At 38.6% G+C, this 11900-nt stretch overlaps 1 protein-coding gene across 1 annotated transcript in view; it reads left to right on the top strand.

Moving 5' to 3' along the window:
* Positions 1-11900, top strand: part of LOC100879428 (dual specificity tyrosine-phosphorylation-regulated kinase 2) — a 39872-nt gene extending 27972 nt beyond the window's left edge. The window contains exon 2 of the mRNA XM_003706726.3: positions 804-11900. Coding sequence (XP_003706774.2) covers positions 804-1922 — 1119 coding nt within the window. The 3' untranslated portion in view covers positions 1923-11900. The remainder of the gene's footprint in view (positions 1-803) is intronic.

An 11900-nucleotide genomic window follows, 5' to 3' on the forward strand; every position in this document is an offset into this window, starting at 1 on the left:
TTCCGTTGGCAAAATATGTCGTAAACGATACGATCCTCTTATTTCATTCGGGCCACGTACGATATTCATGATATAATGTTGAGTTGTCGGGACTTCGTGTACTCGCCTTGGGGGTCTGTAACTATATTATTCTATGGGTAAACGCGTGTATGTGTTCGGAGTAGCTTAGAAACCTTAAACAAATACCGACATTGCTAACAACAGTTTAAACAGATTTGAGTATTATTTAAACGAGGTATCTTGGATACGATTATTCAAATAATTCATAGTCGTGTTTGCTTCGGAATTGTCGAGAAATAATTAGTTCATTTGAACAAGAGATTTCTAGGTTAATGCACGAATTTGTTAAAATTAATACTGCGTGTTTACCTGTTATTCATTCTCTAAATATTGAATTAAATTATCGCGTTAACGCTACATAAGTTTCACGCCATTGTTCGCCTGCTGCAGTTGATAATTAGTCATTTTGTATTCAGAACATTAATGAAGATATGGAATCATTTCCATGAAACTTCAAGTGGCTGTAACATAAGTTTATGGTTATATTTTTAAACCGACCATTAAAAAATGATGGTTAAAATTAAAATACAAAAAGACATTAAAAGAGGACAATTAAAAAAGAGATATAAATAAAATGAAATGTTCACGTGTAGCAGTATTCTTGAAGAGATTAAAATAACACCCCGCTAGGCTGTCTAACAGCGGACACATGACTGCATAGGGACCCATGATCTCATCGCTAACACCACTGAAACCATACCTAATTCCCATCGTTTCTCACGCCACGTTATCTCGTGTTCCAGGTGATAGACTTCGGCTCCAGTTGCTACGAAAACCAGCGCATCTACACGTACATTCAGAGTCGGTTTTATCGAGCGCCAGAGGTGATCCTGGGTGCAAAATACGGCATGCCGATCGACATGTGGAGTCTCGGCTGCATCCTCGCGGAGCTGTTCACAGGATTTCCTCTGCTGCCAGGCGAAGACGAGGCGGATCAGATGGCTTGTATCATCGAACTGCTAGGCATGCCACCACCCGAAGTGCTCGAATCGGCGAGACGACGAAGACAGTTCATCAACTCGAAGGGTTACCCTCGCTACTGTACCGTGACGACGATGTCGAACGGTTCGATCTTGCTAAACGGCAGCAGCTCCAGAAAGGGCAAGAGCCGTGGGCCTCCGGGTTCCAGGAAGCTCAGACAGGTGCTGAACTGTGACGATCCGTATTTCGTGGACTTCATACGGTCCTGCCTACGATGGGACCCGGAGCAAAGGCTGACACCCAGCAAGGCGTTGAAGCACATTTGGTTGCGTCGAATGTTGCCGAAGCTCCCGCAAAACCCTGCCCACGACGTTCTGCCCGCGTTGCCCGCCGCGGCCGCTCCGCCACCTCCGTCGACCACCGGACTGAGGACCTCCGCCACCGGGAGCCGGAGCTCCAGCAAGTCGAACACCTTGCAGACCAACAACACCGAGAACACGAACAAGGTGAAACAGCTGAACGAGTTCCTGCACACCATGTGTACCATTTATTCGGCGTTGCACCGCACCAACGGAACAGACCGACCCGGCCAGCCGGTTTCCGCGAACCATCAGCCCAGGGTCAGCAGTCATCCGTCGTTGAACTCCATCGCGGGTGACGGTGGCAGCAGTGGCGGCGATGGTTGCAGCAGTAGCACCAGCAGCGGTCAGCACAGTCATCAGCTACAAAGTATACAGCACAACAACGGCTCGCACGGATCCCACGAATCGCATGGATCGCACGGTTCGCACGGATCCCATGGATCCCATGGCTCCTCGCACTACAGTCGCAGCCTCCTTCGGGTTCGCGGAGTGGGTCGACTCGACCGACGATTAACGAGGACTTCTTCGAACAGCCGGGACGATTCACCGAAATACGAGGCCACTCTTTCTCTTCTTTAACGCGTGTACCGTCGTCGACGTTGCCGTTGTTGGTCTCGGATGAACAGGCACCCCGTCGACGGTTCAGAAACAAAATGGTGCCTGCCAAACGACGCCGCCGGTACTGGCTGTGGTAGGGTCGCTCGGCTAGGAGTTCGGGAGACAGAGTGGCCCCGTGATCGACCTCCAGATATTACTGTGATCTACGCGATTTCGTTAGTAAACTGGTGATGGGACTTGCCGAAGACTGTTAACAATTGGTCGCGATACCTCGAATCATGTACCTCATGACGTTGCTGCGCGTTGCTGTCCGACACGCTCGTCCCGGAGACATCCTCTAAGTCGTCGTCGAGTACGTTCCGATGTTGTTCACTTTTGTACTCGAGAATAATGTTAAGTAGAGACACGCTGATACCGGTCACGTTGTATCTCGCACGTTGTTGCGTCCTCTTATCGAGCGGATACGAGCGTGAGCTCGCTCTGCCAAGGGAACACGGCTACCAAACAATGATTCGAGTCAAAGGGTTATTCGGTCGACGAAGAAGCTTATTCGAGATACCAAAGGCATCTTCGTTGAGACGCGCGATACCAGCCTTTCACGCGGACAAGAATCTAATAATCAAAGGGCATGGAGCGGCACTGCCTCGCTGAATAGAGTCATCCGGAGCTTTTTAGGTCAGCCGATTCCTCCGTAATGCTATCAGTTGCCAGCAGAAGGGGAACGTTGATTTTCTATCGACGCGAACCACTGCTTCTTGTTGATTAAAGGATGCGAGACGAGGTAGCTTGTCTTTCGATTCCAACAATACTATGAAACGAGTACGCTTTGTTCCTCTTCGAATCATTGATTATTAAGCGTCCATCTTGATTTCACGCTTGTTTCTTTCAAATTTACATGGAAGATTTACCTGGAATCGTTAAGATATTCTTACGTAACAGAATTGTTTAAATATTTTAAATCATTGTACTTTGCATTTCTTTTTTTTTTGAGAAGTTTTCAATCAACTAGCAAAAGGTCTTTGAAGAACTCAAACGATTAATTAGTACTTGTCAGTATCTGAAAAACTGTATTTATTTCATGCACTTTTATGTAAATGGTTTCAACTATTAATTCTCTTTTCTCGGTAATAAATTTATGATAAATAAGGTATTTATTGATGGTCATATGAAACATCTGTGTACACTTCAAATATTAATATCAAATATTGAAACAATAGCAGAGATATTACATAATATTAATGTTGATGTTGCGCATTTTAAACATATGTAATTTTTAAAGGCCATAATAACCTCTGTTCATTTCATGAGTGAAATTGTGTGATAATTTGTTTGAACATTTTATACATATTTATAATGATTATTTAAAATTGTGGTATCTAAATCTTTCATACCTTCAATTTTGATAATAAATATTAATCGTTTGAGGAGTTTTCGGAGTCCATGTTAGTTCTAAAATAGGAAAGATAAGGATCTCGAATTCATTCGATTATTCAAGTCTCAAACCGACGCTAAATAAATGTCTAATATTTAACAGCTTAAAATACCTGAAACACGAATATATCTTCTGCTGAGAATATCTGTGAATGTCTTCAGCGATTAATGTCAGAATTATAAAATCGACAAGATGTCAGTCACAACTTCGTTAGAGACTATTTCACGTAAAAATTTACCTCAAATCGCGCGTCTCAACGACCTTTGCTATCTCGGTGAGATAGAAATAAAAAATGGACGAAAGAGCAGCTTGAGAAGCGCGAGCTCTTTGTGTTACTAATTCGACTGTTTCATAATTTCAAGTCTACAAATTCTTTTTTTAATGTGCTATGTGGGACATTTAAAGTTAGAAGATTCTTGATTATTTGGGATTGCAAAATTAAATCTATATTTCTAAATTATTCAATTGATAAGTTCTCACACTTCCAAATCTTCAGACATTAATTTTTTAATATGAAAACTATTCTCACATAAAAATCCCAGTTACAAGTTCTTCTAATTTGAAGTGCAATCAGAAAGGGTGAAGGTCCCACATCGCACAAGGAGGGTTAAATGTCCAGTTTTAGAATCATGCATTCTGTTTACACATCTCACCTATGATCTTTTTATCAGACGAATTTCACCTTTCCGTAGACTTGTCCTTTTTAACTCTTGCCAAATGTATAGCTTTAAGCTTCAATCGATACTTTTAGGTATCTTGCATTTTTTATGAGCTTTTTATAATCTCTGCTGCACTCGTCAGCATTTACGGGCGGTTCGAAAAATCGACAGCATTTCTACAGTTCTTTAAACATCACATTGCATTTCATTATGTAAAATCCTGTGTCAATTTTTCGAACCCAGAATTCCTTTTCGAACATCTTGCGGATAAAATTCACTTTGTTTAACGAATCAGATTTCAAACTTTCCTGCATTTCTCCAGTATTTTATAATCCCTGCATAATGCATTTATCGGTAGAATTGAGTTACATCGAGCTACGACCACCGAATTCGCGAGTTTCGAATTCGCGGTGGCCGTTCCTGTGGAAATTCGATTTACCAGCAGTTTATTTCGCACTGAGCCATTTTAACCCTTCCGTACCAAAAGTTATACGGTACATAAACTACTTACAAAATTATCTCGAAGCTTATAACAAATTTAAGCATCGAGATGTAACTAATATTTAATTATTTTATAAACGATTATTTATATTTAATAGCTGCGTTGGACAGCATTGAATTGACGACTGTACTTTTTGTAGGATTTTTTTTATTTTATGTATTTCATTTTTTACACTATAAGCTGGCATTTGCGTAACTAGGATTTGGGGTGAAATCTTAGGAAAATATAAGGAAAAGTTTGTAATACTGATGGATATTGGAAATAGCAAATTATTGGACATAGAAATGTAGATATTATTCTTAATTTCCAAATTTCAGTTATTGAAGTTAGATTTAAAAAGTCTATTCTCAAATTTTCAGATTTAATTTTGCTACTTTCAAATTTCCAAGCTTTCAAATTCTGATTGAAGTATGCTGTCTAAACCCACTCTATCCTAGTTACTCTAATGCAATCCACAGATGTACACGACACACTAAACACCCTAAAGAACAATTTCCGTATGCGAGAAGTAGCGTTAATAAAAATTTATGGTTCAAAGGAAGAGAAACATCGACTTGAGCTCGAATCCGTCGAGGAAGTCTTGTAGACTCGTCAGCGACCCTGGCACAAGCAAATTCACGCTAATTTTAGTTGGGCCGAGCGAATAAAGGGACGAAATAGCGTTTCGACGTCGACGTAAAGCTATATAACCGGGAACGAGACGTTGGACGAGCAACGATCAAAAGGAAACAGAGTGGAGAGAGCACGGTTGAAACGTCTCAATAATGAAAGAGAAGAAAAGATGAAACGATCGGCGCGCGAGAACAAAAATGGCGATCAAAGCCGGCGATCACATAGGGATCCACGGCGAAGAAAATGGAGAATGTTTTAGCGAGAAGCAAGCAGTGAGACGAGGGTTTATTATAAATCGTGATACTGAACAAGATATCTTGTGATATGGAATTTTAGACGTATTGGGGTTCATACTGATGAACATAGATAAATATAGATTATATTATATATATGTATATGAAGTGCATATATACATATATATATGTATATATACATATATATATATTGTATTGTACTGTAACGTTGTAACGCTAACCAAGAGACAGAAAAGAGCGGGAAAGCACGATTATAAAATGAACGTGCTTCAGCGAGAAATAGCCAGCTAAAATAATGCGTTACAAAAAAAAACAAACGAACAAGAAAAAAATAATACGGTTTCGTGAAACGTTACACGATACGATGTACGACGATATCGTTCACGATTCCTTCCCTCTTTGTTTTACATTAAATTCCTTTTTATCATGTGATTATATTACGACCGCGTACGAATCTAGAATGTACAATGGCGATCGCGAACGTGTGTGTCCGATTAATCTCGCGAGAGAACGAACATTCGTTGCTCTGTTTCTTTCTTTATTTTTTTTCTTCCAATTGTATTTCTTCTTTCTCTTTCCTTGTAAAACACGCGAAGGCACATTGTCCCCGCTGGTCGAGAAGAAACGTCGAAGGAAACAAGCATAGATCGATCTTTACTAACGTTTTTAACCGGATTTTTAAGACGAGATCGATCGTAAATACCACTGCCAATACCTTCCTATATAAGTTCGGCTCTCGTTTTCTCGTAAGTAAGCGATCACATGTATTAGTTACGAACCTAGTCCCCCAGATGACCGACGTCGTCGCAATATTGGGCGAAGGGTATCTTGGCAAATGATGGGCGGAGGTAAAATTGATTAAGGCTTTCTTTATTTGTGAACGAGGGGTTGCTGGAGCAATTATCTTTTTAGTTAATTCTGTCACTTATAAATACCACAAAATTTAAAAGTAATATTTTCTCAGTTATAAAAAATTATAGAATTTTGGTCTGAATAATTTTTAGCTAAAAATTCCATGACGTACCATTGAAAATTGATACCATTGTTTCAACAACTTGAAGCAACGAATTTCAAGCAATAATCCTAGTAATCTCCCTCACTTTATGAGCAAATATTACCTGCTCGTCATCTGCCAGTACACCTAATGCCTAAGGCTCGATCAACGTGCTTACGCGTGTCACGATTGTCAGTAAGCACATTTCATGTACGCAAATTAGGCACAGGTTAAACGTGCGCTACTGCCGTTTACCATTTAATAGATAAAACAAATCGCTCGAGAATTTACGTTCGACTTAATTTGTAATCGATCGCACTCCTCACTGCTTTACTGTGATTAACGTTACTCACGTTCGTTGTCGGTGCAAACTTCGGCTCAAACCTATCGCGTGTATATTTTGTCGATTGATCTCGAAGAAGATTGCCCCAGAAATTAATTTAGGCTCTTTCCTTCCTTTCTTTTTTCTTTTACCCTCCGACACAAAGATGCCTATAAACGTGTACATAAGTACGTTGTAAGATTTAGCTTTTTTCTCTCCTTTTCTGTGTTTCTTTTTTTTTATTGCTTTTTACCGTTTATGCAACGCGTCCCGACGCCCAACGGAGGTTTAAGATAGCTGTAGGATTATAACGTACACGGGACAGGATATTTCAAGGTCTGGGCTTTAACTCAAGACAAACGAGGGTGTGTTCCGAGTGGTTTGAAAAGGTGCGCGTGGAGATTCCTCTTCTCACGGGAAAAACAAAGGAAAACCTAAACGATGTCCGCTTTTGTTCGTACGTGTACTTTAATCTTATCTATTTTTCTTCTTGGGTACACACTTGTACTGAAGTTTCGGTACGTTTACTGCGTTTTATTTCTTTCGATATTCTTCTTGTCGCGATGGGACGTTTTTAGAATTTCACTGTTTACAAAAATATACTTCTCGGCAAATTTAAGGAAACTACCCTTAAACGTGGTGACGTGCGATGACATTTCATGTTAACATTTTATGTTAAAATTTCATCATTTAAAAGTTAAATCTAAAACTGTAAACATTTGAGAATTTGAACATTTCAAAACTTTTGATATCTTAACATTTTTTAACATCCTGAAGTTGTCCTAAAAAATTGTCAAAAGTAAATTTTACAAATATATTTTAAAGTTAAAAATGTGAAAGGTGAGAGCTAAAAAAAATATCCTGCGGATCACGTACTTTAATTGAACAACTTAAAAAACAGAAACGAAACCAATAAATATTCATAAAATCGCTAAATGTCACCAATACTTAGTTCATCCTTTATTTATCAGCGTCCGTTTCGTCGAGTCATAAAGGGGTTCATGATCGTAAAACGGTTAAGCGACATTTCAAATACATTTCATCCATGGGATCAGTTCTGTTCGATATCGATGCATATTTATAGGCTCGATGCAAGCCACTCGGACGTTGAATTTTTATAAAAGTACCCCAACGACATCGGTGCTGTCGATTAAAAATAAACGTCGCTATGGACTCGCTGTATCAGACAGAAATACATGAAATTGCAACCATCGTCCACCTCAAAATTAATTTCAAAATTTCTTCAAAATCTTCAGAACCTCTTGACAACTTATTTCAAGTAAATCTTTCAGAGATGTACCCTTTAATGTACCTAACAAAATGTCTTCAACTTCGAAAACCGTCGACTGTTAATTTATGACAAAAAATTGAAATAAGTCTACAAGTGCCAGAAAGACAACTTTTTGCTCATGAAAATATTTATTGGCAAAGTATATAAAAGCTTATAAATAACTGTAGTGACATTTTCATGCGCATTTATCCCAGCTTTCGTATAAACATCCTTTTCACGAGCAAAAAGTGGATCTTCAAAAAAGTGGCACTTGCAGTTTTTCAATTTCGGAAGCGCATATGTTTTTGGACGAATGTGCAAGTAAGGGTTAATCTCGTTGAAGAGGACGCAGATTTTATCGGATCGATCGACGAGGCGTGCTGGCCCCAAGTTCGTTGAACGCAGCCACCTCGTTCCGTGACCTTCCCTCTTTCAGATCTTGCCATTCCGGTGAATCGATGCTCCCCTCTCTTTCTTCTCCTTTCTTCGTTTCGCTTCAATCGTTATCATTCGTACAGTCAGACACCAAGGAACCTTTACTTGTCCTCTTATCCCGCCCATTGGCGTAACTAGGATTTCTGTCTGGGGTGGGTTGCGTCCCCCGTGTCTACGCCCTGTTACGGACGTGATCGACTGAATTCGGACATCTGGGAATTTGCGGGGTTGGCTGGCGGATATTTGAGAGTTTCAGGGATTTTGGGATTTTCGGGGTTAGGAACTTGGAGATCTTGGAATTTGGAGTTTGGGGGTTTGGGAGGTTGAAGATGTGAGGATTTGAGGAGTTAGAGGCTTGAGGATTTGGGGGGTTGGAGATTTGGGGATTTAAGGATTTGGGGATTTGGGAGTGTGGAAATATGGGAAGTTAGGGATTTGGACATTTTTGGATGTGATGATTTGACGATTTGAAGGTTTGGGGCTTTGGAGATATGGGGATGTGAAAATTTGACGATTTGGAGGTTTGGGGCTTTGGAGATATGGGGATGTGATGATTTGGAGATTTGAAGGTTTGGGGCTTTGGAGATTTTGGGATGTGAAAATTTGGAGATTTGAGGGTTTGGGGCTTTGGAGATTTGGGGATGTGGTGACTTGGGGATTTGAAGGTTCGGGGCTTTGGATATTTTGGGATGTGAAAATTTGGAGATTTGAGGGTTTGAGGATTTGGAGATTTTGGGATGTGATGACTTGTGGATTTGAAGGTTTGGGGCTTTGGAAATTTTGGGATGTGGGAATTTAGAGATATAGGGATTTGGGGATTTGGAAATTTCAAGATATAAAGATTTGGAGATATGAGGATTTGGGTGTTTGGAGGTTTGGAGGTTTAGAAATTTAGGATTTTGAAGACTTGACAAATTTAGTGATTGGAGGATGCTGAAATAAGAGAAGTTAGGTACTTGAGAATGTCAGGAACTTAAAGATGTGGTCATGTGATCTGTACACTTAGGAATTGGGAAATGTGAAAAAATAAAAATGTATGGATTTGTATTTGTACACTTAGAAATTTGAAACTGTCCATAAATTTGCATCTACATAAACTTGATTATTTACAGAACTTTGGAAATCTTCTAATATCCAAGTTTGCAGATACCCAAAGAATTTATACTTGAAACTTTACTCCTATAAAAACTAAGAAAATTAAAGACTAAATATAGCAAAATAAGAATTGGAAGTAAGTTATATAAAGCCCTACAAGTAACTGGTAACTGACACCTACAAGGGTAGAGTATTTCGTGAAGGGTCGAACCCTCCATCCTAGTTACGCCAATGAACCTGAAACCCTTTCTTTCGTTACTTGGTCCAATTCTCTTTCGATAAAGCGTGACTCGTTTTATATCTAAAATGATATTCATCACAGATTGATATTACCTCGATCGTAATCCGCACGGAACACGCCCGAAGTACGCTTGAGAAGAGGAATGAGATAATAATCGTTTAAGAGAGATAATGGTAATCGATTTTAAGTCGTAATGATAGATAAGAAACGAGGATAGAGTAATTCTGAACGAACAAATGGAGAGAAAAAAGAAAAGGAATGAACGAAAAAGGAAGTCGGGTTAGCTTGTAGCTCGTTATCCCCTGATTCTTTTCTTTCCTTGCCTATAGTTTTCATTCAATTGCGAGAACGATGTGTTTCGATGTGTGATTTGAAAGGTTGTGCCAAATTTTAATGATACGCTATTATGGTGCTTGTCGCGATTGATGGAACATGTTTCTAATATGGCGGCCATTTTGTTGAAGGACGACATTTTGTGGACTTAAACTGTAACCTTATAGGGTTGTGGACTTAAACTGTAACCTTATGGGATTAATAAGGGTTTTCAGTAGAAAGTCATTAATTATCGTTCAAATGAAGGATGAAGACATCTGGTATTTAGGGAAGTATCGAACGTTGAGATTCGCTAAGGAAAATGGCGGTATAAGTAAAGAATTGTGCAAATTAATAAAACTCATGGGTTCACAAGTTAAGTTCTTATATTTACAAATTTCTTAAATGCTAATATTTGAATTATTTAAAAAATTCTTAAATTCTCAAGTTTTCAAGAATCAAATATCTAAATTTCAATGATGCTCTAACTTTTTATTAGAAGAATTCTTGCACTCTCAAATATACAAAATTTCTTTAATCTTCAAATTTTAAGATTCCAAATAATCAAATTTTTTACATAAAATTTTCCTAGATTCTCAAAATTCTTTAAACTCCCCAAATCTCCAAACTACTTTCGCAAAAAATTATTAAATATTTTCCCAAAAATGTTGATTTTCAATTATTCCTCCTCAACCACAATTTTCAGTAATTCTATAAATCCCCGTCATGTTTAAAAAATCCAAAATAATTCAGAAATGGAGCTCAAAGTTTATGAAACATTTTCGATCGATTTCGACGAGTACCATGTTCCTTCAAAAACGTAAAAATTTTGTACAACCTTCCCCCAGCGTTTATTCCGCTCCGTCTCGTTTGGGGAGCACCGATTGATCGTGCACCATGGCGTATCATAAAATTTATTTCGCCTTTAACGAAGCGCGCATTTTTATTCATCGTGAGAAAAATTGTCGTGCATTTTGACGAACGTTGCCTATCGAATTTGTCGATTCAATTCGCCAAGATACCCTCTCGGAGATCGAAGCCAACGAGCTTCCCGCGATTTATTCGCCCAGAGAGCTTTTCGCGGTCAAATTTATTCGCGAACAAGATTTTTCCACGCTCGTAAACTTTTTCATACGGATCGCTAAAACCGTAGAATTTTAACGACTTGCGATATTGAATTCTGATTTTTGCGCATGAATGAACGAAATCGATATCCTCATCTTTCATTCTGCACTCGTTCTTAAATTATTACGGTAATCTCTTAAATTATTTCAAACTTTTCTGCATAAAATGTGGGCGTTTTTTTAACGGGGATTGGTTGACGTTTTGTCGGTGAATTCGTTCGTGAGCGCTTTTTAAATAAATTTAATTAAAATTGAAATAATCCTGAACTGGTGCTTTGTTGAAAATTTGTAATTGAGATGAAAAATTTATTTGAAAAAATATGAGGTTTAAAAATGAAATAGGTATATTTAAAAGCTGTATCCACAAATTTTTGTGCAAGAATTTGCAGTATATTTGTTACAAAATATTTTTGTTGCAAGCTAACGTTTTACGACTGGAAATAATTCTATCAATTATCGATGATTGATCAATTAGGTTTTCGACATTCGTCTCCGAGAGAAATCATGATAAAATAAGTTCAATGAAGATCCAGTATTAAAATGAGTGGGATCGATAAATCGATAGAAGCGTTCGATATAATACACGATATCCGAGTCCAAGATCGATCGTCGTACAAACAAGGTTCCAAAATAAAGAAGAAAACGAAGACGATAGAAAACTCATGCTACCGTTAGAAATTTCATAATCATCGAAACACCTGTACTACATTTGTATAATAAAAAACTGAATAATACTTGTACAAAATA

This window comes from Megachile rotundata, chromosome 12 (genome assembly GCF_050947335.1).
Source record: "Megachile rotundata isolate GNS110a chromosome 12, iyMegRotu1, whole genome shotgun sequence".
NCBI lineage: Eukaryota > Metazoa > Arthropoda > Insecta > Hymenoptera > Megachilidae > Megachile > Megachile rotundata.